We start from the raw sequence: 27,428 nt of genomic DNA on the forward strand, positions 1-27,428 counted from the left end.
CTCTTTAAGAAGGGTTTCTTGGAATTGAATTGCTACAAGGAAAAGCTTTGGGAAACGCATCCATAGTGGTTGGCAGTTTATGATTATCGTACTCTTCTTTTTTTTTCCTGTGATTAGTTCATTTCATTAGGAATCAGGTATGTAGCTATATGCACGACATGCTTTCAAAAAGGGCAAAAATGTTTTGATTGGGAAGTGTTATTTTTCGCTTGTAGTCAGAAGCTTGAAAACCATTTTCTTATCTTTATTATCTACACTCCGAGTAGCTATGTTTGATACATTCGTTATAAGACATTTCAGATTCTGCTTAGTTCGTTACCAGACGAGGAAAATCTCCGACGACAATAATTTAGAAGATCATTCCGTGAATAAACAGTCAAACGAATGATAAACAGGGATTCCTTCAGTCTCTGAAACAGTCTCATTTCCTGGTCGAACAACTAAGCCGACATGAATGCCAATTCGTTGGGCAGCCTTTAGCTCTATACAGATTAGCCTCTTTTCGTAAAAAGTCATTAAAAAATAATTATGATACCATTAATATTGTCACTCAGGAACAGCCATTCGCGAGCATCCGAATCTCCAATAATCTTCTTATAGCTATCGCTTTCGGTCTTTATTCCGGTAGTTGTATCAAAGAAACCGGAAAGGAAAGGCAAGATATCCCCAGATTCCGTATGGCTGAAATACAATTTCTGTGCAGGAACACTTCCACTAGAATAAATGTAAACTTTGCTTCCGATTTGCAAGGCACGCTCAATAAAAGGAATGACATCTGGAAACAAATGAGAAACAAGCTCATTTCTTTTATAACCATCTTTCCAGATACTGCCTTGAACGTGTTTGAAATGGCGGTCCTTGCTTCCTTCTGCATGCAGCTTCCGGATTGCGCTCAAGGTAGACTCTGGCGAATCACCTAAAGCATGTAAGTTTTGATCTTCTTCGTAATGCTGTTCTACGTATTCCTTGTAATGCTTCTCTGCATAGCTAAACTACATCAACCATTCAGTTAGTCAACTATGCTTTTCATGTACTTTAATCGTCATTTACCAAGTCATCTTTAACAAAAGAAATACTTCCAACTGTTCCTTCAATGTCTAGTAATAAATATTTCACCATTTGAAGAGATTGTTGAATGCGGATAAAATGGAGTTACTCGAACTATGACACCTGAAATTCCTTCTAGTCTTAAATCCATTTCAATTAATAAACAGGATGGAAATGCATAGAAATTCAATAAAATGTATTAAGCAGAAACTATGAATTTTTAATAAAGCTTCATTTTTTCACGTATCTAAAGTGTAGTTCAAGAATGGAGAGTATAGCTTTGTGATTACTCATTATCCATACAACATATAAAATAGATTTATATAAGGTATTAAGCCTGTAGACAATGACATTTCTTAACAAACAGTCGACTGCTTCAAGGGTATCTGATTAAGAAAATGATTGCAAACGACATTATAAACGACCATGCTTTTCAAAATTAGACAGAAAGAGGTTTTTTCTGTAAATTAAATGCAAAGGGAGTGCTTTTAGGAAGCTGAGGAAGCTCTTTTGCAAGTTCCAATGCGGCTTCTGGCGATGTTTTGTTCATAACAAATAAACCTTGGAGAGATGCCATACTCGTATTCTTCTCACACACAATCTTACTTAGTTCAGAAGATAGTATGGGATCATCTCTTCCATAGAATCTACGGAACATATCGTGTACCTGCTGAGGAGTGGCATTGCCCAAATATGCCTTGATATCGACACGGCCAGGACGAATCAAAGCAGGATCGAGTATTTCTGGATGATTTGTTGTCATAAATATGATACGTTCATCTGCAGAAGTTACACCGTCAACTGCATTCAAAAGACCACTAAATGTGACATTGGCACGGAACCCAATTTCACCGGAACGATCCCTTCCTTGGAAAGCAGAATCGACATCCTCTAGGAGGACAATTGACTTTGGAGGAACATTAGAGAGTAAGTGATTTAGTCTGTCGTCACTCAAGCCTCTTTCAGCAAGGTTTAAGACACAGATATCATAATCCAGTTCACCGGCCAAGGCATAGAGGAAAGAGGTTTTTCCGCTTCCTGGAGGACCATATAAAAGGTATCCACGGCGGTAGGGGATTCCTCGGTCAGCATACCATTGATAGTTACCCAAAAAGTCTCGAACATCTTCAGTAATTAAATTTTTTACATCTTTTTCCAAAACAACACTAGATAAAAGACGCTTCGATCTTGGTGATCCAAACGGCTTCCAGTCAGTAGCCCATGCAGTGTATATTGTGGTCTTGTTTTTCTGAGCAGTATGCATGAATTTCTGAGCTTCAAGAAGCATATCAGAGAAAATTCCACGATCCCTGGACAACGTCGTAAGTGTGATGGTTTCCCATGGAGTGCCGGTTGTCAAGTCTTGTAGGCGGCTGCTTCGTTGGCGCTCGACCTGAATCCAGCATTTCTTGTATTTAATAAAGTGCTTTCCTGGTCCGGGGACGAGTTGGAAGAGACTACTGGGGCTGGGTTGGTTGGAGGAACGGGTGGGAGGATGGAAAATACTTTTGGCACTTCCTCTTGCTTCAACGGCTAGCTGGTTGGAGTATCGTTTCGGGACTGTCCCCATCCAATGAAGAAATGCATTATAACTTTTTTCTTTACTTGGGATTTCCACAGAAACCAGCATTCGACGTTTGATGAGACCTGCGCCAGATACGACACCACGCCGTAAGATGGCCAAACCAGCTCCGAAACCCATTAAACCTATTCCTGCGCTGAAAAAAGAATTCCCGGATAAGATACTTTGGAGACCATTGGCCGTATCCGGGCTATTGGTAGCCGAAGAAGCCAGCTGGTTCATAATTTTGTTTTCTGGGTGGACGTAATTCGCTTTCCGTCAAAAATGTTATGAAGAAAAGAAAGAAACTGCTTTACAGTTCAAAAATACCAAAAAAAAAGGAAACGTAAAACAAGTACCTAAAATGAAAGGGGAAAGGAAAGGAATGAAAGCCTAACCTGTAGGAGAGAAGGGCCAATTTCGCACGCAGACTTTTTTCTTTTTATTTCAGTAAGACAAGAGAAAATGGATTTAAAAAGAAAAAGTGAACAATTGAAAATAAAATATAAAACGTTAGAGATACAAAAAAAAAAAAAAAAAAAAAAAGAAAAAACTCTTGTTCCTGAAGTACGCAATGGTAAACTTTGCTCTTTTCTACAGGAAACCGTTAGCAAACAGAATTTCGTTGTTTTGAGACATTACACATGTTTTATTTTCTATTTTTATAAATTACTTTTCTTTACCTTGTTATTTCAAAAACAAAAGAAAAAACAAGCAAAGTGATTCAATGTTGTTCATAAATAAAACAAAACGTTACAAAACGGTTTAAACAGCAAAGGAAATATACAAGTCCCGGGTAGCTCAATCGGTTTAGAGCGTCTGACTCTTAAAAAGGTCATCAGAAGGTTGCGAGTTCGAGTCTCGCCTTGGGAGTTCTTTTTTTGAACTTTTTTTCTTCCTTTCAAGAAAGGCTATTTAAAAGGTTTCCTTGTTTTGTTTCTTTTTCTTTTCTTTTCATTTTTACAGGTTGACGCTTTATATAAAGGATCTATCGATAGTTGAGCAATTTGTTTGAAAGCGTCATATTCATAGAGCACTCTGCAAATTCATGTCATCGTCAAACTTTCAAGAATCCTTTTTGAAATTTGACTTAATAGAAAAGAATCATTCAATAACTGTTCTCTTGCATATTATTTTCTTTTATTTTTTTTTCTTTCTTTCTCTTTATTTCTTTGTTTATTTACATTTTTAAAACTGCTCTGCTGATTTATTTACTAATGATCTCTTTTTTACGTAATTCCTTATGTAACATAACAAATTGCAACGATCGCGAACGATGCAAATAAACCAACTCATATAACTTTTGCACAATCTCAGTTGGAACAAAATTGTCTTGCACCGACGACGCAAAAAGACAAATTGAGTGATACCCATAAAAATACCGAATTTTTTGGAAAATCAATTGAAATTATCCAACACAAATCGATTCTTTTGGATTTTCAGGTCCTTGGGCTCTTCAGTCTTATATGAAAAAATAATCGCAAATTGAACTCAGTCTAAGGGTTTTTAGCGAACTTTAGCGAAAAAGTGGTCAACTGCGGTGATTTGCGTTATTCCATTTATCGTTCATTGGTGACTTTCGGTAAGTAGAGGAGTGCGTAAGAATAAACGTATGAAGTCAAGATGATGTTACAAGACATGTGAAAAAAAAAAATAGAGGAAATCCTTTTAAGGAAATACTTGGGTAGAATAAATTCTTGGAAGGAGTTGGTTCATTTATTGAATGAAAGTCTTGTAATATTATTCCCGATCCCTTCCTAAAACAAGTTGTCTTATTTTTTTTTTTTTTTTTTTTTTTGTGTTTTCTTTCCTTCTTGTGTCTTACGTTCCTCAGAACGGTCATTTCGATTCGTTTGAATTAAAGGCTCGAGAGGGATGTATGTGAAGTTCTTTGTTTCGACTAACTCTTTGTAGATCTGGTTTCAATATGGGTAAAGTCGCCGAAATCCTTACGAATCGCTACCATGAGCTTTTGGACTGGCGAGTAAAAAGTCCTCATGTCCCTTTTATTCAACGTGTACGCCATTTCACTTGGAGTTGGTTTGCTATAACAATGGGTACTGGTGGTATTGGCCTCATTATTGGTACGCTCCCTTTCCGATTCTATGGACTAAACACTATTGGTAAAATCGTTTATATCTTAGATCTCGTTCTCTTGACTCTGTTTTGTTGCCTAATGATTACTCGCTTTCTCGTATACCGTGATACTTTTATGGCTTCCTGGAGACATTTCCAGGAAAAGTTCTTTATATCTACGTGTCTGTTATCGTTTTCAAATTGTATTGACATGCTTGCCGTCTATGCTAAACCATCCACAGGAGAATGGATGGTATGGGTGATTCGTATTTTGTATTATATTTATATCGCCGTTACCTTTTTATACGGTTTATTTGCTTATTATACCGTGTTTCGGGATCATGTATACACCTTGGAAACTGCTGCCCCTGCATGGGTTTTGCCTATTTTCCCATGCATGATTGGCGGTGTTGTTGCTGGTGCTGTTCTTGCAACCCAGCCGTCTCCTCAACTGAAAAACATGGTCATTTTCGGTATCATGTTTCAAGGTCTCGGTTTCTGGGTATATCTCATGATTTTCTCTGCCATGCTGCTTCGGTTTTTCACAATTGGCTTTCCAGCCGCGACCGAAAGACCGGCCATGTTTATTCTTACAGGTCCTCCTGGTTTCACAGGCTTAGCCTTAATCAACATGGCCCGTGGTGCCATTGCTACTCGTCCAAACATTTTCATAGGTGCGAATTCATCAGATGATTTGGTGTTTATTAGTACCTTTTTAGCCATTTTCGTCTGGGGCCTCGGTGCTTGGGTCTGGTGTCTTTGCTTGGTTACTTTGGTCGCTGGTATCTTTAGTCATGCTCCGATGAAATTCAGTAACACTTGGTTTGCTCTGATTTTCTCAAACGTCGGTTTTGTTATCTTGACATTCCGAATTGGTGAAGAAATTGATTCCAAAGCATTTACATTGTTTGGTCACATTATTGCCGTTGCCCTGTGTATCGTATGGATCATCCTAATGTACATGATGACTCGTGCTTTCCTTGTTAATGACCTTATGTACCCAGGGAAGGATGAGGATGCAAAGAAACCATCTGAGACCAGAGCAATCGCCGTAGAACCCGAAAGGTTTGGCATTCCCAAGGATCTCCCTGAGCAGGGACTCAACCTTGCATCAGCAAATCGACACGCTACAGAAAATGAGAGAAATAAGGAGGGTCCTACTGTCGCGAATGCTCGCCAATAATTTACTCCTTCCCATAGTTTCGAAAAAAAAAAAAGTCTATTTAAACTGACAGATTACTATCTTTTTTACTAGTCTTTATCCGGTTATGTTTTGTGTGATTACTATACTCACTTACACTCCATTTTTGGGTTTTCTAAAACATTTATATAAACAACCTTGAAGTTAACACTTATTTATATGCTTATGAAAAAGCCAAGAAATAATTTGACAGAAAAATAAGATTCTTTTTCTATTACGTAAATTTAAATATTACAGCTGTGTTCATTTATCGATATCGTGTTTTTTTCCTGTTATAATCGAAGATGTATAGACGATTTTCATCGTACGCCAACTTACTAAAATTTAGCGTGAATTACAAGACATTACAATCATATCAAGAAAAAGAGAATTCATTAAATACTGAAAGTAGTATTGAAGTAAGTTGTGCGCAAATAGAATATATATATAACCATAAAAATAAGCAAACGTAATGAAGAACGGAACGGATACATCAAAGCATCAAACATTATAAGTTTTGAAAGGTTTAAAGTCATAAATATTGGAAACCCTTTGAAATGCCCGAAACCTAGTCCTGATCAATCAACTGGAAGCCGAAATGACTGAAGGAAACTGTAGCTGAAACACAGGTAAGTTGTTCATCGTTAGCATTGTAAGCCTTGGCAACAACATAATAACGTCCTGGAGGAATAGCCCAAGGTAATGGAATAGTGGCTTCTTTCTTAATGACACCAGCTTCTACTGGGCATTCAACAGCCGCCAATTCATACGCTTGTTCACAAATATCCAGACGCTCTCTTACAATAGGGACAAATCCATATTTGACGACGATTTCAACATAGCTTCCATTGAGGACCGTCGTGCCAACGTCCACTTGGCCCTGGATTGTAAGGTTTTTACCGGCTTTAGGAGGATTTGGAAGAAGATTAATGTAGTCAATTGTAACATGGTCGTTTCCACGGTCCCAATCCGAGCAATAGCTAGCGGGATTAGCTCCAGGAATCTTGTTTCCTTTAACGGTCAAATCCTCATCGACTGGATTAAACTTTGATGAGGAAAACCAAGAACTGGCTGTAATGAAATAAGGGAAAAAGCTAACTAGAAAAATAGCACCAAACAACTTCATTTTGGCAGGAAACGAAAAGGAAATCTGAAAACAGGAGAATCGAGCAACGTAGAATACGTAATTTGGAGTAGAGAAAATAAGAAAAAGAAATTCCTTCTAACTCTACAGCTTTTTCCTAAATACAAATAAAGAGAAAAAGCAAGAAAATCTGTCGTTTATGTAGACGAAGAACCGTATTAGATATGAGTGTCGGAACGTTTATTCTAAGCCGGAAGACAAATTCTTTAACAGCTATCTACTGATCAAGTTTTCTATTAATATTCTGTTTATATTCAAATAGATCTCTTGAAAAGATACCCTTTAAAAATTCCTCAATGGGTTGTATGAAATATAATGGTGGTAGATGGCAAGTTCGTAAATGATTAATGAAGTAAGTAAACAATTGAGCATATCCACCATTGCAATTAGAAGCAAAAAGAATTAATCAGTTGTGATATTTAGTTTTTGCTTGCTTTACTTGTGATAAAACATGACTATAAAGTATTTTTGAGAATCATACAGTTCGATCAAATAAAATGCAAGTATATCTCTATGCTAGTAAATTAGGAGATTTAATTTTCACAATTGATTAAACAATTAGTATGAAAAGGGACACATCAAGAAGCAAGAAGAAACAGCGACTAGGGAGAGGCCTTTCCTGGAGATTACCACTCGCTTTGATTGAAGAGTTTATACACATGAGCTTAAACAAGAGAGCTTACACAAAAAATACAATTTTAAATGGTTTTACTAGGTCAATATAACCCAAGATTACTTCTTTTATGCTTTTGTAACGAATATCTAATTTCAAAAAATAAGAACCGAACTATGATATCAACATTTTTAGAAAGGCGTTAACGAGCGCAATGCAGTAACAATTATAACAAAGCGTAAATTATGATCTAATACAATATAACACAATTGAATACACTTTCTGTAAACATGGGAAGAGAGGTCAGAGAAGTTGGACGACACATTTTTAACAGTTGCAATAAGAGTAGACCCTTTTTAGCTTGTAGTAACGAACATAAATTCCCGTTTTTTTAATTTTTTAAAGAGATTGACGGTGTTTTATTTATACTGGAAACGCTTGGATTGTTTGATTCAACTACGACACCTCGTTTTCAATTTTGCATCTTGCTCATTTGGATAAACATTCAGAATGTTTAAAGGAGGTAGATAACTTTATTGATGAATTTTGTTTTTTTGTTTCTTTTTTGCTAACGCGTCAGGTGCCTGGAAGAATACAGAGGTATATAGAATTACTGCTTTTATTCACTGAAGGTTATACTAACGAATTGGTGAACAGGATGAGATTTTAAAGGTATGAAATTTATTTCTTTACTTTTGTTTCCTATAATCATATTAACAACTTTAGGCTGCCGTCAGTAAATATGGAAAAAACCAGTGGGCTCGAATTAGTTCTTTACTGGTTCGCAAGACTCCTAAACAATGTAAGGCTCGCTGGTACGAGTGGATTGATCCTAGCATTAAAAAGGTAAGTTGTTTTTCGAAGAATTTTCTGTCTCTGCCTCTTCCTTCAGAATTGTAAAAGAAATCGAAGATGGCAGGGATTGAACGTTTCAACCGAAAGTCGTTAACATCCGAATGGTTTAGACAGAATGGAGCCGTGAAGAAGATGAAAAACTATTGCATTTAGCCAAGCTGTTGCCAACGCAATGGCGGACGATCGCTCCCATTGTAGGCCGTACTGCTACTCAGTGCCTAGAAAGGTATCAGAAACTTTTAGACGATTTGGAAGCTCGGGAAAATGAAGAACTTGGTCTTACCACTGGAGAGGGTGCGGAAGCTGCTCCTCCCGTCAATGATCCAAATTCCCGGCTTCGCTTTGGAGACGCGGAGCCCAACTTAGAAACCCTTCCAGCCCTACCAGATGCAATTGATATGGATGAAGATGAAAAGGAAATGCTGAGTGAAGCTCGAGCTCGTCTTGCAAATACACAAGGAAAAAAGGCTAAGCGTAAGGACCGTGAAAAACAATTGGAACTTACGAAACGACTTTCTCAATTACAAAAGCGCCGTGAGTTAAAGGCTGCTGGTGTAAAGTAAGAGATTATTAATTAATGTTGGAAATAATGAAACTAACCTTTTTTTTTATAGCATAAAGCTTAACCGAAGGAGGAAGAATGAAATGGATTACAATGCTTCAATTCCATTTGAGAAAAAGCCTGCCATTGGTTTCTACGATACTTCTGAAGAAGACCGTAAGAATTTACGAGATAAGCAAAATGAGAATCATAAACTTGTGGAACGTGGTTTGAAGAGTAAAGAAACTCTAAATGATCGCGGACATTTTGAGCGACCAAAGCCTGTTGAAAAGGTAAAACGACCCAATAATGATGCTCATGATGAGAAAATGAGACGTTTAGCTGAAGCTGAGCAAATGAGTAAAAGAAGGAAATTAAATTTACCAGCACCACAGGTTAATGAGGATGAGCTGGATAAGGTCGTCAAACTAGGATTAGCTGGTGACCGCGCTCGTTCCATGACCGATACGACACCAGCTGCAGGCCACAGTACTGGATTGGTAGGTAACTACTCTCAACTCGAGCGATCCACGCAACTGCGTACTCCTCGTAGCGGTGCTTTAGAAGGCAAAGAAGATGCACTTCTGATTGAAGCGAGGAACCAATTGTTAAAAAATCGAGAACAGTCATCACTTTTGGGAGAAGAAAATACTCCATTAGATTCTGGAGGGACTGGATTTTCTGGTGCTAAACCGGTGCGCTCTGCTGTCAGTACAAATGGCGATGGATTACCTAGCAGCCAGGCCACTCCTTATCGTACACCACGTGATACGTTTGCGATTAATAGAGCTAATCAAAATGCGCAGGCTATTGCTGACTCGAAAGCTAAAAAATTAAAGGCGAAGGAATTAATGAGTCTGTTTGCCAAACTGCCAAAGCCTAAAGATGATTATGAACTAATGGAACCTCGATTTGCTAATGAAACAGAAGAGTTATCAGAAGAAAGAATGGAAGAAGATGCTGCTGATCGTGAACGTCGTATTCAGGAACACTTAGCACATATGGAACGATTAGCGCAAGAGCGCCAATCGCAAGTGATACAGAAGGGCCTTCCTAGACCCAACATTATTCAACCGTCTTCTTGGAAAAAGGCATGTAAGAGCGGCTCTTCTGCGGAAAGCCTTGTGTTCCAAGAATTATATGCACTAGTTGCATCTGACGGTATCAGCCATCCTACCAGCAGTATGAAAATGAAAGAAAAAGTTAGCAAGGTTGCAGAGATCTCTAACGATGAGTTGGACAAGTGCAAGGCGATGGTCTTGCAAGAACTTGGATCCTCGCAGGACAAAACAGATAAAAATCGGTTTGATAAAGAATTTCTGGAAGCTTACGACTCTATACATAACACATCTAATTTGTTGCCAGGATTAATAGTATATGAAGAAGATGACGAAGATGTCCAAAGTGCTGAAAAAATCTATACATCGATAGTCCATAGAAGTCTTGCACAAGATGCTATTTCTTGCAATAGATTAGAAAGTTTGGTAGGAGAACGTTTACAAAAGTTGTTGGAGAGATCTAGCTTTTTACTCTCTAAAATATCACATGCACACCAAGCTTTGGAGACGGAAAAACGAAATCTTTCTTGTTATGAGATGCTTTGGAAGCAGGAGTCCGAAAACGCTCCTCATCGTTTAAAAGTTTTGGAACGGGAAGTGAGTCTCATTTCACACATTAATGCCTATGCTCAACAAGAGTATGCATTGCGGGTACGGAATCATTAAATTAATCAAAGACTATAATGCGCACACGTTATATAGCATGATGAATATATTTTTATTATAATGCATCTCATCGTATAAAACTCATTAATTAAAAGTGGAGCAATAAAAGGAAAGAAGAACAGACATATCTAAGTTTATAGAAAAATGATCCAAGACAAAGAAAAGTAAAATAAAAAGAGTGGATACGCGGCTAAGAATTTCTTGTTGACGAGGTTAGAATTTTGTAGCACTCCTAGAGACGCGAAAGTAGCCCATGCATACATGGCTACGATAACAGGTATACGAATATAAAGCTGATCAAGAAAAGAACAAACGACTGAAGAAATTACGAGCGGAAATGAAGAGTAGCCAAGGATACAGATAGACTGGAAAATACTAATGTTAGCACCTAAGAGTTTGATGTTCAAAGAACAGATAGCCTCGCCAAACCAAATGAGAGCAAAGACCACCGTGAAAATAGATTCCCTATCCGATTTAGAAGCAGGAAGAGCAAGACATATAGAAATGACCAGAGAGAATATTAAAGGTCCCCATAAATCCCAGTCCCTCAATACTTCGGCATTTTTGGGATACAGTATGTAAACCAGTTTTTTGCCAATTGCTCGAAATTCATTAAGTAAAGTAACTCTAATGGGTTCATCTAATGTATCTCCCCCCGTAAATCTAGTTTCAACGACTGATTCACCGGCAAAGGTATCAGGTTCAACTGGTCTTGTCTCAACGTCGAAACTCGATTGAACTGGATCCATACGAAGCAAATTTTCCGCTTCATCTTGTTCAATTTCTACATTAGGCCTATCCAAATCCGTCATTCTTTAATTGAGTTATGAGAGGCTTTCTTCACAGGTACAAGAGTTTAGCTGTAGTGGGATATTGGTTTTAAGACACTGACCCATCATACATCATTATCTTTACTATAAAAATAATTCTCTTTAACCGTTGCTGAATTGCTATAGTTAATTCTACTTATGTTATATTATTTTCTTTCTTTACTATCATTTCATTGAAAACGTCAGATTAAGAAAAAAAGAGAGACAATGAATATCATGCTTCTAACTATTCAAAGATTCTAGTCAACCTGTACCATATTGCTAATACAGAGCAAACAGGAAGCCAGGAAGCTTCTCAAACATTAGATGAATATATGGATGATGCTGAAAAAGATCCGTAGCTCAACAACTTTTGATGAGACGTGCATCTCGGAAAAGAATGACCGATTGCATAAATATCCTCCATTACCAATTTTTTTTTGTAAATAAATTAAATAATAGAACCATAAGTGGGAATTCATGGTAAAAATAGGGATTAGCATAATGACATAAATAGGAAACGAGCATAGACCCTAACCGTGGTTTCTTTCATCTTATATAGGTACAAACAATTAAAAAATACCATGCAAAGTGACTACGTTCATAACGTATACCAGATAAAAGTTGACAAATGATGCCCTAAATGGGATCCATAACAGAAGAGGTTCTAAAAATGGCAATTTCTAGCCGGCCCTTCACTGCTGTAATAATCAATATAGGCAGAAACGTTTTTGGAAAATAGAGTAATCTAATAGGGAATTTATCACTTAGATGGGAGCAAGAATTTCTTTTGGATCGCCAACACCGTCTGCATTGATGGCAAATATGGCTTCACTTTCAGGAAGACATGGACTGTCATAAATCTTACAAATTCTTTGTTCTCCACGTCCTTTCCGCAAGGAAAGTCGAGTGGTACTCGAGTGTGCAAGGATATTGCCACCAATAGGCTTTTTGGGATCAGGGTTGAAAGAGATGCCGTCGACTTGAGCAACTACTTGGTTGGTAATCACAACAGCAATTCCGAATTCATCCGCTAGTCGTTGAAGTGTACGCATAAAACGAGCAAGGTGCATTTGACGAGCAGATAATTCACCCCGACCAGAGAAATCCGTACGATATAAAGCGGTACAACTATCCACGACGAGCATCGAAAATCGTGATTCAGACATCATATTGGCTGCTTGTTGCAGTAATTCAAGCTGGTGATCAGCATTGTATGCACGAGCATAAGCAACATTGTCTAAAACTTCTTCGCCGTTCAATCCATAACGATCAGCGACGGCCAAAAGACGAACAGGACGAAATGTGCCTTCCGTGTCGATATACAAACATTTTCCTTCTCCACCACCCATATCAATTGGCAATTGACAAGTAACGGCTAAAGTATGGCAAATTTGACTTTTACCAGTACGAAACTCACCAAACAATTCAGTGATGCTACCTGTTTCGACACCACCTTGTAATAAGGTGTCCAACTGTTTAGATCCTGTTGTTATAGTAATTAACTCACTTCTTCGAATATGATATTCCGTAGCTGTTGTAAAGCCCATGGGGACGAGTTTACTAGCTTCACCTAGGAGTTTATCGGCCTTGGCTTCAGAAATACCCTTAATCAAAAGCAATTGCCGCTTAGGGGTATAAGCAATCGATTCTACTGTATAGTAGCCTGCTTCATGGATTTTTTTTATATCAGTAGATGTGATACCGTTTCCTTCTAGCATTTGAAGAGGCATAGGTCCTGCTACTCCTTCTTCTTCTGCCTCAACATTGACATCGTAATTGTAGTCAGCACCCCCATTAGCAGGAGCGCCAGCATTGGCTACGTTCGCATCATTTGGCTCATTAAGACGTACTTCTACCTCTGTATCACCCATTCTATAAGTATTTCGTTAATTCGACTCGTTCAAACAATACTAAAGAAAAAATTAAGCAAAAGAATGTTGGAATAAGGCACTTGTGCCAGAAATTCTTTCAAAGAAACCCGTCTTTAGGGTATTGGTTCAAGGCAAGAAAAATCCTGTGGATATAATAATAATAATACGCGTCGACGCGTTTATTCATTAACAAATTATTAGGAGCTTCGGTAATTATCATTTATCAAGAAGTTAGGGTAGGGTATGGACTAAGATAGTCACACGAGTCGAAACTAAACACTAGATCGGAACAAAACGCACGCGTTGCACATACACAAGAGAACAGCACTGGTCAAAATGTCTGCCTCTGAACTTGCTACTAGTTATTCAGCTCTCATTTTGGCTGACGAGGGTATTGAAATTACTGTAAGTATCTTTTTGATATGTATTTAGCAAGTATACGTGAGTGTGGAAGATTGAAGCTTTATTTCCGTTAAAGTAGCTTCTGCTCTATTATATGCTTCTATATATGTTATAGCTTATTCAGAAATATACTAATTGTGAATTATTAGTCTGACAAGCTCTTGTCTTTGACCAAGGCTGCCAATGTCGAAGTTGAACCCATCTGGGCTTCCATTTTTGCTAAGGCTCTTGAAGGCAAGGACCTTAAGGAACTTCTCTTGAACATTGGTTCCGGTGCCGGTGCTGCTCCCGTTGCTGCCGCTGCCCCTGCTGCTGGTGAAGCTCCTGCTGAGGAGAAGAAGGAAGAGGCTAAGGCCGAAGAAGAATCTGACGAAGACATGGGTTTCGGTTTGTTCGACTAAACGTTGTGCTTCCCAATACCAGTCTAGCTTCTTTCTCTAAAAAAATTCGATTTGATTTACCTTCATCTATAATGTAGGGAGAAGATTTAGTAAGTCCAATCATCCTTTTAAATTGTAGTCTGAGTTAAAGTAGACGACTAATGATTCCATTAAGCTATTCGATATATTTTGATTATATATGAATGCGTAGGTTAGACAACGTAGGTTTCCATGCTAGAGCATCTGCCATCTTCTAGTCAAATCAAATTATGAAAGGGATATAAAACACGCATCCATCAAAATAATAAAGTAAGTATTTCTAGGCAATGTTTAAAGGAGTATTTCTTTTGTGTTTCTCTAGTAATGAAGAAGAAGAATTTCATTGTTTGCTAATTGCGAGGTCATTTCCTAATCAAAGTGTTCTTGATTAATTATTTTATTCCAACATCACAATTATTTACTTTTCGAAAACATTCTCATTCTAAGTTACGGTGGCAGTATGCATTCACGCTTCCTCTTGGACACTGACAGAATCCTTACGCTCTACCACTTATTACCATGAATCCATCATGCGTGGTTTACGGTATGTTTTTTCTGTTTCTTTTAATTTAACTAACTTTTTTCGAATCTTTAGTGGGTAATATTCCTTATGAAATGGCTGAAGAACAGGTCACTGATATATTTAGACAAAGTGGCCCTGTAAAGTCTTTTCATCTTATCATTGACCCAGAATCTGGACAGCCTAAAGGCTATGGTTTTTGCGAATATCATGACACAGCTACTGCAGCATCTGCAGTGCGGAATCTAAACAATTATGATGCAGGCACGAGACGATTACGAGTTGACTTTCCCACAGCAGACCAAATTCGCCGTTTAGACAAATTGGTCGCACCTCCGTCGTATGGACAATATTCACAACCTTATTCTATGCCTAGCTACGGTTATAATCCCTCTTATAGTTCATACCCACCGGCTAATCCCAACTATGGTTATTCTCCTTACCCACCAGCTCCAAATTACTATCGAGGAACTCCATCTCAGTCTACCGGAGCGTTTGGTAACGAAGACATATATCGCACATTAACACAATTAGCACCTAATGAATTAGATTATATGTTGTCTGCTGTCAAAGCTTTATGTTTGGAAGCGCCTGCTCAAGCGGAACAGTTGCTTGCTGCTAATCCCCAGCTTAGTTATGCTGTGTTTCAATCTATGGTTATGAAACAATACATTCCTGAATCATCCATAGGCGATTTGCTAGTACCTCCTACTAGCGCTAATCCGCCTCCTACAGATATGGCCGCTCGCAATTTTGACAGTCCTCTAGTTGCTCCTGCATCTGGCTCTCCATATGGTTCAATGCCTCCACGTTCGTCAGAACCTTTCGCAAGACCTTATTCTTCACATATGGGACCATATGTTAAACAACCTAGCCCATACGTTGGGGTGCCACCTGTACCAGCTGTGAACTCTAGAGGCTCTACGCCAGCATCTGTCCCCTTGTCTCCGATGCGTGGGTATGCTTTTCCAGCCAATACCGCTGCACATCCTCCTACTGTAGTTGGTAATGGTATACGACACATGTCTACTTCAGCTCCTGCAGTAACTGCACGAAGCCCTTCTATTCCGGTATCAAACGCTACAAGTCAGAGTACCGCTACTGCTACACATGATGAAGAAGCTACTAAAGCCGCTTTAATAGCACAGCTAATGGCTTTAACGGATGAACAAATTAGCGTATTACCTCAGGAACAAAAAGAAAAGATTATTGAAATTAGAAAGGCGGTATCTGGAAAATGAGCTAGGGGATAAGAGAAAGAATGAAAAATTAGACCGACATTCAAAGTTAGAGTTGTTTCCGATGGATTTTGAAGGACAAAAATATTAACAAAATACGAAGATAAATATCACTTTTTGAGAAACAACAGTTTAATTTTTGCGCGTATCGTAAACATAGACAGGACTCTTGTTAGGTCCAGGAACAGCACCTCTAACTAGAATGCAATTGAGATCAAGATCTACATCCCAGATCAAAGCATGTTCGATTGTTGAGCTTTTATGACCCATACGACCTGCCATTTTACGGCCTGGAAGAACACGTCCAGGAGTGGTGTTTTGGCCTGTTGAGCCGGGAGTACGATGAGACAAGGAAGCACCGTGAGAAGCGTTTCCTCCTGCAAATCCCCATCGTTTCATGACACCAGCAAACCCTTTACCTTTTGTAACTCCCTTAATGTCAACATGTTGTTTTGGTTGAAAATAATCCGCGTTAATTACGGTGCCAGAAGGAATCAGTCCTGATTCATCACGAACTTGAAATTCTTTGATGTGCATCTTGGGAAAAACACCACTAGCGAAGAATTGTCCCTGGTCAGCTTTTGAAAGAGCGTGAGGCTTTCTTATACCAGCGCCCATTTGAACAGCATAATAACCATTCTTTTCCTTTGTGCGATTTCCTATAGCTTGGACTCGATCAAATTGTAAAATTGTCAAAGGGATCCACTTTCCCGTTTCATTGTCCCATGCACTAGTCATTCCTTTCTTAAGTAAAATCACACCCGTCCTTGGGTGCAAATGGCGTCTTGCATGTGATGCTTCTGGTGAATCTTGTATAATTCGTTTAGAGACTGCAGTAGCAGTTTGTGCATACCCACGCAATTGTATTGGGCGAAAGTATAAACTTGGGCGGTGAAAAATGGATGCAAAATTCATGATTTCTTTAAGAAACCGTGTTGGAAAGAAAGGGTGGTTTCTACAGATTAACTTTCAATGTGAGTGCGTTCACTAATGTTTCCAGGAGTGCGGTAAATCCATTACCGTATTCGACCATTGTTCACTAAGCCCTTAAATTCAAAGAAAGTAAGTAAAAAACGAAATACAAGAGGATGAATAAGTTGATGGATGGTGTTTGATTTTTTGTTTGAAGTATGTATTGGAAACGAAGGAAGATATACTTGGGTATAGGAACTCTTAAAGGAGTCGATATTCGGATCATGGTTGATCGTAGAAAACGTTATAGATATATGTTTGAGGTCATTTTTTCCGGATATATGTGTTGAGATCTTAGAAAAATCAACAAATAAATGTACTAGGTTTACAAGGGTGAATATCAGCACCAAACATTGTCAAGAACAATCTGTCGTAAGCAAGATTTATTTGGGTTTGGATATCGTATTTGTGTTCAAGATCACATTTTGGTCATATGCTGCTAGGTATACAACTATGCACGACCAATAATAGAACGACAATAAAGGGAAAGGAGGATGAGAGTCGTGATTATTAAAAATAGGGAGAGAACAACTTCGTATACTGGAAACCGAAAGAATGTACCACCCAAGAAGCAATTGTTCATAAATCGTCAACAAATAAAACATTCCATGATAGATTAATCATCTCCAGCAGGAATTTCTTCCTTCAAAATCTGTTTCAGATGAACCTTTAGATTCGTGTGCTCGTCTCCTCGTAAAATATCATGAACAAAATATGCGTCAACGTCCATTTGTACCTTTTTCCTGTTAGCTTTCTAAAACAAATGTATAAACTAGAATCAGAATAAATGATAACAAGATGTCTGCCACCTCTCATCGACAGAGACCTTCTTATGTTCCCTTACCATTTCTAGAGTACCACGAAGAACTCCACACAAGATATTAGAGTACCATAATTTGGAGCGAGCTTCAACAGGTAACTCTACAAACTCTGCTAATGGATTGTCATCTAGAGTGAGCGTGAACGTCTTATCCTCTTCCGACCAGTCGCTTATCACGGGCGTCACGTTCAAGAACATTTTAAATCCCACCTTAGCTATCGTGTCGGCAGTCTCCCGAAGGTCTACACATCGTTGCCATTCCGTTCTAGCCAGGAAATCCTCAATGAGCCGAATTCCAATGTTGTACCCCCTTGTCAGCAATGTTAGTCTTGGCACGCGTAATAGAAAGAGATTCTTACATTTTTTCTAATTCCTCATTTACTTGTTCGTAGCTCATGTCTCGGCACATCTGAGCGACGATAGAGCCATAGGTTAATACGAATAGTTCGGCATTCTACCTTCATTAGTTTTCGTTGAAGCAGTCATTGTTCGTTGGATGCATACCACTTTTTCTACCCTTTTGTAAACATCCTCTCCTACTTTGGATTTTGACATGGCAATTGCTGTTTTGTTTACACTTTTCTGTCGATTTGGTCGTCGTTAACTACGCTGTACGTGTGAAAGGACAACCCTACCCTACATGTGTGACCATTAAAATTTTTTTCATAAATGCTTTGGTTATGGTAGAGAAACTACTCATTTCCAAGTATGTGTTGGAAATCCAAGTCGGTTTTGATTCCTTGAGCACTTTTCTACCAGGATGAGATGCTTCTTGTTGAGGAAGAAATGAGCTGATGGAATTCGAAATTTGCAGACATGGTGCGAAAAGGATATTTTTTCATTGACTACGCTGATGATTGATTTCGTTGCTGGAGATTTTTCGATGAAGGCACAATTTAAAGACTACAACGGTATCTGAGTAGGCAGTGAATAAACTTTTTTGTGCTAAAATGTTTAGACATTGAGTGTCATAGAATAGAACGAAGATAAATAGATTATTAAAGAGAGAGGCGAGATAGAATAAATTCATTGAAGCATACATAATCGTTCCAGTGGTTGTAAAAGTTATTATACGTATCATTCATTAATATAGTTGCTAGTATTAGGAGATAGTTATTGACAAACCAATTCATAGGTATTTTTTGTCGCGCTCGCGTTTTGCAATGGCCTTGTAAGTCATTTGGATGTTAACTTTTCCTTTTTATGCTGCTCATGAGAGAACCTGTTCAAGGGTGTTCAGGAACATGTAACGGGACAGGTATATCCATCCATAGCGAAACCATACCATTTGACTACGGTGGCCTTCAATCATGGCATTGCGGATGGTCCGTATGGATTGCCTTTGAGCTTCAATAGTAATGTACTTTTGTTTGCTAAAGAGAAGCTTAGCAATGACCATTCGACAACAATCGAGCCAATAGAGATATTTTTTCAAAAATCCCACCGACTTTAAAGTGAAGAGCTGCATATCCACGATCATTTTGGAAGCATTTCTGATGCTAGGTTAGCGAATAAATGAAAATGATGAACTGTTCTTTTTGTCTTTACTTACAGAGCGCCGTAAAAGCAGGCTTTGTGATTTGGATGACCTGAAATGCCATCTTTGTCAAACGTAATAGCCTATTAGGAACAGGTTAATAAATTGGAATTGCCCAAGAGATAAATCAGCGACGAACATACCAACCTGATATTTTTATCTATCATGTAGTCGTAAACATGTTTGCCAATTACAATGGGATCCCAGCGTTCGTACATGCCGTCCCGTAGTCGTTTGTCAGATAGAATCTTAATGTTGCTTTTTGGAATTTGAAATTGCGAAGCTGCATTAACAAGTTCCGTTTGTCGAAGATTTCCAAGGCCGTCAGCATTTCCTAAAATGTATGGTCAGAATTTGGTTTTGCTAAAAAGAGTCTGGCGAATTACCGTTGGACAAGCATAAGAGATGCACTTGCACATTTCGATGTTTGCTAAGATATTCCAAAGTAGGTCCGAAGAACATGCTTTCATCGTCTGGATGTGCAAATATGAATAAAACCCGTTCTTTAAGCAGCTCGCTTTTACTTTCAGTAGAAAAGTCTACTACAGTAGCAATGCCCACAATTATGACTGCCAATGTTAACCAGAACCAAATCATTTTGTAAACGACTTTTATTTTTATTTCTTAAATCAATTAGAAATCCCTTATGGATTAATATCTCATTCCTGTCTGAGAATGTCTTATATAGTGTTTTGTTTATGGCAGGAAGATTCTGGTAATATTAATATGTAACAGACTCCAAGCCTCCAAAATTGTTTACCCTTGAAAAATGGAAGTTAAAACCTATATATACGGATAGAAAAGTAGAAAAATTCTCGTTGATCTTTTCTCAAAAATGGTGTGGTTTCATATATGATCAGTAGATATATATTGCGTTTGATAATTTTGCAGTGGAAAAAGCCTGAAGCAAAAAGAAAAAAAATAAATAAATAAATAAAGGAAAGAAATACTTCTCTGATTTATATACCGTTGCTCTTATTTTGATTTCGTTTTTCCTTTGACAAAGGGACAGGTTTCCTTTCTGCAGAGGTAAATAATAGCCAGCAGAGTCGTTTACAAATATACTCTAAATAGAGAGATCTTTAGCATTTCCCAGACAAACACCCAAAGATGTAAATCTAGGTGTAGCTGTTTGGTTCCACTTGCAAGTTTGCTAACTTCGGCATGATCAGCTACTGTCTCACATCACCAAAGATTGATCCTTTACAAGTAAGATGAAAAGAAAATGAAATCCTTTATTTATTAATGCTTTAATGATTAGCACAACAAGCTCTTAAAGTATCGAAACTTGAATTCACCCAAATTATTTTCCAAAACAAAACGCAACACACGAAATTCATAGACTTGCTAGCTGATTGATTTAAACTAAATTTGTCCTTATTGCAAAGAAATCAATAGTAGGAGAGAGAAATCATCCTCTGTTGTAGAGATGCGTACTTTTTTTTTCATCTTTTCGAGCATAACTCCTTCAAAGAATAGACGGCTTCATTATCACATCATTTCTTCAAAAACCAAATATTTCTTATAAGAATTTTCTTAAAAAGTAAATATCGTTGAAATCAGGTACAGAGTCTTTTTTCAAAAGATTTTTTTTATAATTTTGCGCTTGCAATATGACAGACGAACTCTTTGATGACTCATGCGAAGAAAACGAGTTCGATCAAGCTTTACAGGAAGCTGATCAAGAGTCCGTAGACCAAGATGTCAGTTCATGGACCCAAGTTCCTCTAGAATCCATTACAGGTTTGTCATACTACCCCAATCGGCTTCCATTAGACCTTCAAAACCAAATTACAAATGTCTTACCTAAAGGCTTATTTTCAGGTACCAACTCTGGAAGACAATTGCACCTATACGTTCCTTTCCCAGAGCCAATCCAGCGCTTAAACAATTACTTACCATCCGAATTTTTGTCGGACGTTTGGAAGAATCAACCTGCTGAAGCTTCCATCATCCAAGTTTATAATCCAGGAGACGGAATCATTCCACACAAAGATTTGGATATGTTTGCGGATGGTGTGGCTATCTATTCTTTCCTTTCAGACATGACTATGGTGTTTAAATTACCTTCTAAAAAACTCAAATGCGATGTACGGCTACAGAAAGGAAGCCTGGTTGTCATGCGTGGGCCAGCTAGATACGAATGGCTCCATGAAATACCATTTCGAGGAGGAGATTGGATTTCATCGTCTTCACAAGATAATGCAACAGCCTCGAACCAGACATGGACGCCAAGGAATCAACGTTTCAGTATTACTATGAGACGAATTGTAGAAAATCATACCTTTGGGTAGGCCTCCTAACTATTATGAACAACTTTTTGGTCACTACACAGTCCTAAAAGACAAATCGCTTTCTCTATATTGTCCGTTTTATTATTCATTTCCTCATATTCATGCATATCCCACAGCTCTTATGATTTAGATTCGTTCTTCTGTTATAGAAATATTATTCTACTTCTCGTTATCGTCGTATCCTCCGTCTACTTTCTTCAGCTATGCATCTTTCTCTTTCTTTCTGACTTCCAGTTTCATTAAAGCATACTTCAGATACAGCTACTAATTGCTACTTACATGAAATGAAAGATACAAAGCTGTGCTTCATTAATTTACAAAAGTCACTCATTAACCGGTTAAGCCCAGGAATTGCTATTCCATTTTTTGTTTGTATGAAATAAACAAGCCATCTCTAGCTCTGAATTTATTGCTGCTCCTCTTCGTCGTTGCCAACAACGACGTTGTAGTAACGCAACTCGTAGACACCCTTCTTGGTGGAAACGACACGAAGCCAATCACGGAGCTATAAACGTATTAGCTACATGTTTGACTAAATTTAAACTAAAAATTAGTAAAACTTACAGAGTGCTTCTTCAAGAACTTCTTGGTCAAGTACTTCAAGTAACGTCCAGAGAAGTCAATGTGAGCAATGACAGCAACCTTGCTGGAGCCTTCACGAGAAACAACGACGGAAGAGCCCAAGTTACCAGTCTTGCCATCAACCTTGATGCGGTCGATCAAGTACTTTTCGAAAGCGGAGATATCAAAGATCTTGTCATTGACGGCAGCAGTAGCGTCGATAACGTACTTGTTGCTAACCTTTGCTGCTTTTTTCTACGTATAAGTTAGCCTACTGGCATCATCCAGCAAAGCAACTTACAACCATGATGACTTCTTCCTACGAGTGTTGAGGTGGTGGAGGATGAATGTCGCAAAAGCCAGTTGCCAAATTTGTGTAAAAGAAAAACCAGTCACAGCAACACAGACTAACCCTAACCTGCTTCTTCCCTGCAAACTCCGAGTTTCCTAAATAACGAACTGTTACACTCTACCTTAACAATCTGCGTTTAATACGATATTCAAAAAAGTCATGAAAAATCTCAATTTGTTTTTTTTCTAAGGCTAGCAAGCTCAGAAGCAATAAATGAAAAGTTCATATTGTATGTATCCTTAGTTTGTTTGGTTTTTGGAAGAAGTATGGGTGTGATCATTAGTCGCATGGTATACAAAGGAAAAGATACTTGAAAACGAAATACAACAATAAATAATCAATTAAATCAAATAACCAAAATGAAAACTAAACTTATATAAACCATGACAATTTGCGTTACCTCACATTGTAAGATAAAAATAGAATTGAAATGGATAACATGAATTCATCAGATGATTTTCTCGATACATGTGCAGTAAATGGCTGTATTCCCTCTGCACATCATTTTTCATTCCTCTACGACTTTTCAGACTGTACTGTCTGAAGTGCGGCTTGCGTTAACATGGATAATCTTCCTTCCAAATCGTAATTATGATATTCTTGAGCCTTTTTCAGTTGCTGGGTTACCTCTCGCTCAGCTTCCAAAGCCTTCATGTCCCATTCTAGTGCTGCCATTTCATAATGAGCACTGGGAAGAACCCAAAAATCACGATTAGTTTGTGAAAGATAATCTTTGTTCATATTCATAACGCGGATCAACCGAGCCCTTGATGATTCAAAATCCTTCAAATGTCTTTCAACAACTGCCAGCAGAAATTCTCGAAGTGCAACATCATCGTCTTCAGTACACTGACACTGCTCAAGCTCAGAACGAAGTATGAGTACATGCTTTGGATTATTCAAACACCAAGTTACGAAAATGTAGATCAACTCTATATATGGAGGGATGTCCATGGCATCAACCAAATCAACCTTTAGTTTAGCTGCTCTATCTTCCCATTTTTGAACTTTGCGAACCAAGTACATCTCTACGGGTAGCACCCTCTTCTTCTTCTTTTGAACCAACGTCGGTGATTGCTTCAAATACTCAGATGCTTTCGCTGAGTATATCTCCGACTCTTCTTTATTGCCTCCATTGTTCTTTAATTCTCTGGAATGCTGTAACATACAACAACCAGCAAAAAACCGATAAAATGAGTGTGACCAAGAATTTAAGTCTTCTAAATCTAGAATGGCTTGAGCAGCTTCTTTGAATTTTCGGATACCGACATAAAGCATAGCAGTATCAAATCCTTTCATGGCAATGATTTGTTCCATACTAGTATCAATACGAGTCTTTTCCAACTCTAGTGCTTTTTCGGAATCTCCTCTCAAATAGTAGAGTTTTCCCTGCATAACGGCCCAAATTGCTCCGTTGGAATACCTTTGGCGTACACTATTGATTCCATCTTGACATCGGCTCAATTCATTAGCATAGTCCAATGGTACAATACTTGCAGAACTCTGGACCATGGCATTAAAGGCATAAAGACACAACAATGCAATGGCTCCCTGCATATTGGGATAGGCGGTGGCTTTCCACATCAGCTGTACAGCATCTTTGCGATTGCCGTGCATGGAAAAAAACGAGAGCACTCTCAAGATGGAAGGAGATAACAGTGAAATCAAGAATGTTAATACACCATATCCAGTACTTACACCAGACTCAATAAACTCATCTACGAATTGAGCATTTGGATCGTTTACTTGAAGTTCTCCGGTTTCCTTCTTTTGCTGAATCTCCCGAACATGCTCCATCATTTTTGTAAACGAAAGAAATGTTTTACGAAGGCGATACGCAGACTTTACATTATCAAGTAAAGATCCAGCAACGAAGCCCAAAATCGATTGCATAAGAGAAAGATCACAAACACATAGTTGGTACTCATACCCATTTGGGTAACTTCCTAAACGGAAGTTATGGTTTTCCATAAATTTTCGTCGTTCATCAGCTTGTTGTTCTGCTAAAATTAGACAATTCCATGCCTCTTCAATAGCAGTCGGTTCAAGTCCTAGAATCGCATGATAGAAAGCGTTACCGGCTTTACCAATGCAGCTTTCAACTGTGTCGTTATTGAACACTTCTTTCGTTCCTGTTACGTCGTCATTTAACATCAAGTCAAAACCATGCATAAGTGTTCGCAATCCCGAGACATATTCATTCTTATCGAATTGGACCTTCTCTTCAGCGTCGCTTTTGTACAAAGAGGGGAGACGAAAGCGTTTACCGATATTAAACATGTTGTTAACCTATCAAATTGCCTAAAAAAAAGAGGTATTTTTGATTTATGAAAGACACGATGAAATCCAGATAACTTTTTGTTTACAACTTTCGATTGGGTTGTAGATTAAATACGCAAGAAATAGTAATGTTCAAAATCCAAAAAAAAAGTCAAAAATGTAAATGTAAAAAAGTAGTAGTGTTACTCAAATACGCTCATTTAGAAAGATGTGTAAGGAGATCAAGTTTCTATCCTTTTATAGTTTTCTCGACAATAGAGATAAAAAAGCCCTATTAAACCGTTTTTTTAACTATTTTTTCTTCAAATCGTCTGCATATATACTTACTAACGTACTCTTCCGTTCTATTATTCTTTGAAGCGTAGGAACTCTTTCAAATCGGTATAGTTTTTCTATAGTATGAAAACGCAAATGTTTTCCTATGCGATTTCACTTCAAAAATCACTCAATTGAGATTTTGCACAACAAACCCTGCAATGTTGAGTTTGGCAAAAGAGAGGTTTCACTTGTTTACCTAAATACCGTACTTATCTTGACGTCACCAAGAAAACCCGGATCCGACTAAACACTCGGGTATGAACATCGTATACAAGGCTTTAGCTAGAAGACCGACCGTGGCAATTACGGTATTCAATCTTTTATTATATATTTACATATATATATGTATATATATTTTAAAAAGATTTTGTGAGAGGAAGCTAAAACTGGTTTTGAATAGTTTGGTGTCAAATTTTTGGAGTTTTGTTGACTAAAAAAAAAAGTTCTACGGTGCTATGCTGTAACAATTTATAGAATTTAAGAATGAAAAACGATCATTTGTTTGTTTACATAACCATTTAACGAAAAAAAATTATGGGAAAAAAGTATTTGGATCGGCGTAAAGCTTATAAAGGAGAAAAAAATGCTTTCCTTTGTGCTACTACCTCAGAGCATTACTCAATGAATAGTTATATATTCTTTTTAAGTAGGCTCCCTCTATAAATTGCATCTTGTCGAATGTTACTATAGGAGCAGAATGGTCCAAATTTTTCTATGTATAAAAGATAAAATGTTAATTTCTTTTTAGTAAATACGTAGAATACTCAAGTGGTGAAACCTACGAGGATATATATACGCTTAGCTTCACCACTGTTCCGTCCGTAGCCAACATCTTTGCTATCAATTAAAATAGGATACAAAGAATTCTCAACTTTTTTTGAAAGGAAAGAAAGAAAGTATCTTTTTTTAAATATGAATGCAATCGTTTATTAGACATCCTTAGTGGATGGTTGCACAAACCAAGAAGGAACCCTGCGATGAACAATCGGAAAATAATAGACTTTTTTCTATTGATAATAATTAAACTAAATCTTTATATAAATTTCCTTTTCACTCGCCATCTGGCATACTTGTACACTTGGGGTTTTCACCATATTTCAAAGTAATAGCGCGTTACCTCAGAAGTAACGAATTATAAACAATAGAATGAGTAGAACTCATTTGATGATTTTGGAGACGCAGAGCAATTACTTAAACAGGTCTAAATTTAGTTTCCAAGCACTATTTTTGAAGTTATTTTTTTTAAATATTTTTTTGAGTTGGAAAACAAAGTATGATTAACTTTGGTTGCCAATGAAGGAATCCATCGAGTGTGTATAGTTATGATAACTTTTATAGCAAGCAAGATTAACATATGTTAAACTAATCTCAATAGACTTGAAAATCTTGCTTGCAGAAAATTCCTTGTCTCTATTACTTAACTGAATAATGCTCTACCAGTAATTGTCAATTGAGACGGAAGGTGTAAGAAAAGCAAATAAACATCCGACAGGTTTTTTACAACAATAGAAATTCAGCCAAAAATATTTTTTTTTGTCAACCTGAGCTTTCATTAATTCGGATAACGTAAAACTACATAAAAAGAAGGTAGTTTCAGAACCGAGCCAGCATACTATATCATTTGACTACACACTCCTAAAGAAAACAAATTTAAGAATGAAAAAACCAGAGCATAATGTGAAATAATAAAACGGATTCGATCGGGAGTTTTGTAGCCTCTAGTCAATACATATATATGTAAAAAGAACTGAAAGTATTCTTTCGCAGAAAACGTACGAAAGTATGAATTTGATTTTCATAGATGCGGCTTCTGGTAATTGCTGTCCGTAGAAGCGTAAAGCCAAGTAAAAAGAACGGTCAAGACTTTCCCAAATGTTTTGCAGAATCTAGTTTAAATGCTTACTTTTAGGGAAATCAAATATTCCTTTCAAGGAAGGATTGCAAAAGTAATTATCCGCATGTGTGTATCATGAGTGCATTCCAGTTGCACATAAAAAAAACCAAAAGGATGATGTGAAAATATAGGGCATTTGACATGTGATGTCAAAAGCTCATCCATATTATAAAACAAAGAATACCAACATATAAAAAAAACAGATATCACAAAATGTCAGTGGTATTAGTATTGCCGAAATCAACGTTGCTGAACGATTTCTCTATTCTTCCTAAGTCTACCGTAGCCTAACTGTCCTAAGCAAAAGCCATTTATTCCCATGCAAAAGGTCAATGTTATAGTCCTTGGTACTTGATCTAGGAAACAAGCTCTTATATACCTGTACGCTGAAACACAA

At 37.6% G+C, this 27,428-nt stretch overlaps 15 protein-coding genes and 1 non-coding gene across 16 annotated transcripts; 6 read left to right on the forward strand and 10 right to left on the reverse strand.

The window, feature by feature from the left end:
* Positions 1-20: 20 nt before the first annotated feature.
* SOCG_00632 (methionine salvage haloacid dehalogenase-like hydrolase) lies at positions 21-1,236 on the reverse strand. The gene is made up of 3 exons (XM_013163052.1): positions 1,051-1,236; positions 536-992; positions 21-482 (listed from the first exon to the last, which is right to left on the reverse strand). Exons 1-3 carry the CDS (start codon positions 1,117-1,119, stop codon positions 358-360), a joined length of 651 nt encoding a protein of 216 aa, XP_013018506.1. The 5' UTR covers positions 1,120-1,236; the 3' UTR covers positions 21-357.
* SOCG_00633 (Rieske ISP assembly ATPase) lies at positions 1,207-3,664 on the reverse strand. The gene is made up of 2 exons (XM_013163053.1): positions 3,292-3,664; positions 1,207-3,202 (listed from the first exon to the last, which is right to left on the reverse strand). Exon 2 carries the CDS (start codon positions 2,849-2,851, stop codon positions 1,487-1,489), a length of 1,365 nt encoding a protein of 454 aa, XP_013018507.1. The 5' UTR covers positions 2,852-3,202; positions 3,292-3,664; the 3' UTR covers positions 1,207-1,486.
* SOCG_16301 lies at positions 3,399-3,481 on the forward strand. Its single transcript has one exon. It is a non-coding gene; the product is annotated as a tRNA-Lys (tRNA).
* Positions 3,665-3,949: 285 nt separating the features above from the next.
* SOCG_00634 (malic acid transporter Mae1) lies at positions 3,950-6,127 on the forward strand. The gene is made up of 2 exons (XM_013163054.1): positions 3,950-4,190; positions 4,523-6,127. The coding sequence occupies exon 2, from the start codon at positions 4,536-4,538 to the stop codon at positions 5,865-5,867; it is 1,332 nt and encodes a 443-aa protein (XP_013018508.1). The 5' UTR covers positions 3,950-4,190; positions 4,523-4,535; the 3' UTR covers positions 5,868-6,127.
* Positions 6,128-6,238: 111 nt separating this feature from the next.
* On the reverse strand, positions 6,239-7,357 carry SOCG_00635 (niemann-Pick disease type C2 protein hE1). The gene has a single exon (XM_013163055.1). The coding sequence runs from the start codon at positions 6,988-6,990 to the stop codon at positions 6,433-6,435; it is 558 nt and encodes a 185-aa protein (XP_013018509.1). The 5' UTR covers positions 6,991-7,357; the 3' UTR covers positions 6,239-6,432.
* A 586-nt stretch (positions 7,358-7,943) lies between these two features.
* Positions 7,944-10,861, forward strand: SOCG_00636 (cell division control protein Cdc5). The gene is made up of 6 exons (XM_013163056.1): positions 7,944-8,144; positions 8,202-8,221; positions 8,279-8,293; positions 8,348-8,467; positions 8,587-9,035; positions 9,091-10,861. The coding sequence occupies exons 1-6, from the start codon at positions 8,132-8,134 to the stop codon at positions 10,739-10,741; spliced, it is 2,268 nt and encodes a 755-aa protein (XP_013018510.1). The 5' UTR covers positions 7,944-8,131; the 3' UTR covers positions 10,742-10,861.
* Positions 8,281-11,636, reverse strand: SOCG_00637 (rab GTPase binding protein). The gene has a single exon (XM_013163057.1). It carries the CDS (start codon positions 11,551-11,553, stop codon positions 10,876-10,878), a length of 678 nt encoding a protein of 225 aa, XP_013018511.1. The 5' UTR covers positions 11,554-11,636; the 3' UTR covers positions 8,281-10,875.
* A 110-nt stretch (positions 11,637-11,746) lies between these two features.
* On the reverse strand, positions 11,747-13,599 carry SOCG_00638 (recombinase Rhp51). The gene has a single exon (XM_013163058.1). It carries the CDS (start codon positions 13,422-13,424, stop codon positions 12,318-12,320), a length of 1,107 nt encoding a protein of 368 aa, XP_013018512.1. The 5' UTR covers positions 13,425-13,599; the 3' UTR covers positions 11,747-12,317.
* Positions 13,600-13,682: 83 nt separating this feature from the next.
* On the forward strand, positions 13,683-14,404 carry SOCG_00639 (60S acidic ribosomal protein Rpp1-1). The gene is made up of 2 exons (XM_013163059.1): positions 13,683-13,829; positions 13,976-14,404. Exons 1-2 carry the CDS (start codon positions 13,761-13,763, stop codon positions 14,225-14,227), a joined length of 321 nt encoding a protein of 106 aa, XP_013018513.1. The 5' UTR covers positions 13,683-13,760; the 3' UTR covers positions 14,228-14,404.
* Positions 14,405-14,715: 311 nt separating this feature from the next.
* On the forward strand, positions 14,716-18,492 carry SOCG_00640 (RNA-binding protein). Its single transcript, XM_013163060.1, has 2 exons — positions 14,716-14,789; positions 14,841-18,492. Exons 1-2 carry the CDS (start codon positions 14,765-14,767, stop codon positions 16,004-16,006), a joined length of 1,191 nt encoding a protein of 396 aa, XP_013018514.1. The 5' UTR covers positions 14,716-14,764; the 3' UTR covers positions 16,007-18,492.
* SOCG_00641 (ribosomal protein subunit L9) lies at positions 15,944-17,000 on the reverse strand. The gene has a single exon (XM_013163061.1). It carries the CDS (start codon positions 16,916-16,918, stop codon positions 16,136-16,138), a length of 783 nt encoding a protein of 260 aa, XP_013018515.1. The 5' UTR covers positions 16,919-17,000; the 3' UTR covers positions 15,944-16,135.
* On the reverse strand, positions 17,592-18,350 carry SOCG_00642 (TRAPP complex subunit Bet3; the record flags this gene model as incomplete). Its single annotated transcript, XM_013163062.1, has 4 exons — positions 17,592-17,711; positions 17,820-18,105; positions 18,155-18,249; positions 18,300-18,350. 4 exons carry the CDS (start codon positions 18,348-18,350, stop codon positions 17,592-17,594), a joined length of 552 nt encoding a protein of 183 aa, XP_013018516.1.
* A 322-nt stretch (positions 18,493-18,814) lies between the features above and the next one.
* On the reverse strand, positions 18,815-20,069 carry SOCG_00643 (pig-L). The gene is made up of 4 exons (XM_013163063.1): positions 19,719-20,069; positions 19,476-19,666; positions 19,348-19,415; positions 18,815-19,288 (listed from the first exon to the last, which is right to left on the reverse strand). Exons 1-4 carry the CDS (start codon positions 19,927-19,929, stop codon positions 19,006-19,008), a joined length of 753 nt encoding a protein of 250 aa, XP_013018517.1. The 5' UTR covers positions 19,930-20,069; the 3' UTR covers positions 18,815-19,005.
* Positions 20,070-20,615: 546 nt separating this feature from the next.
* On the forward strand, positions 20,616-22,954 carry SOCG_00644 (2 OG-Fe(II) oxygenase superfamily protein Ofd2). The gene has a single exon (XM_013163064.1). The coding sequence runs from the start codon at positions 20,946-20,948 to the stop codon at positions 21,624-21,626; it is 681 nt and encodes a 226-aa protein (XP_013018518.1). The 5' UTR covers positions 20,616-20,945; the 3' UTR covers positions 21,627-22,954.
* On the reverse strand, positions 21,912-22,577 carry SOCG_00645 (60S ribosomal protein L22). Its single transcript, XM_013163065.1, has 3 exons — positions 22,489-22,577; positions 22,191-22,442; positions 21,912-22,131 (listed from the first exon to the last, which is right to left on the reverse strand). The coding sequence occupies exons 1-3, from the start codon at positions 22,492-22,494 to the stop codon at positions 22,033-22,035; spliced, it is 357 nt and encodes a 118-aa protein (XP_013018519.1). The 5' UTR covers positions 22,495-22,577; the 3' UTR covers positions 21,912-22,032.
* Positions 22,862-25,348, reverse strand: SOCG_00646 (uncharacterized protein). The gene has a single exon (XM_013163066.1). The coding sequence runs from the start codon at positions 24,817-24,819 to the stop codon at positions 23,056-23,058; it is 1,764 nt and encodes a 587-aa protein (XP_013018520.1). The 5' UTR covers positions 24,820-25,348; the 3' UTR covers positions 22,862-23,055.
* Between the last annotated feature and the right edge of the window lie 2,080 nt (positions 25,349-27,428).

This window comes from Schizosaccharomyces octosporus, assembly GCF_000150505.1.
Source record: "Schizosaccharomyces octosporus yFS286 unplaced genomic scaffold supercont6.2, whole genome shotgun sequence".
Taxonomy (NCBI): domain Eukaryota; kingdom Fungi; phylum Ascomycota; class Schizosaccharomycetes; order Schizosaccharomycetales; family Schizosaccharomycetaceae; genus Schizosaccharomyces; species Schizosaccharomyces octosporus.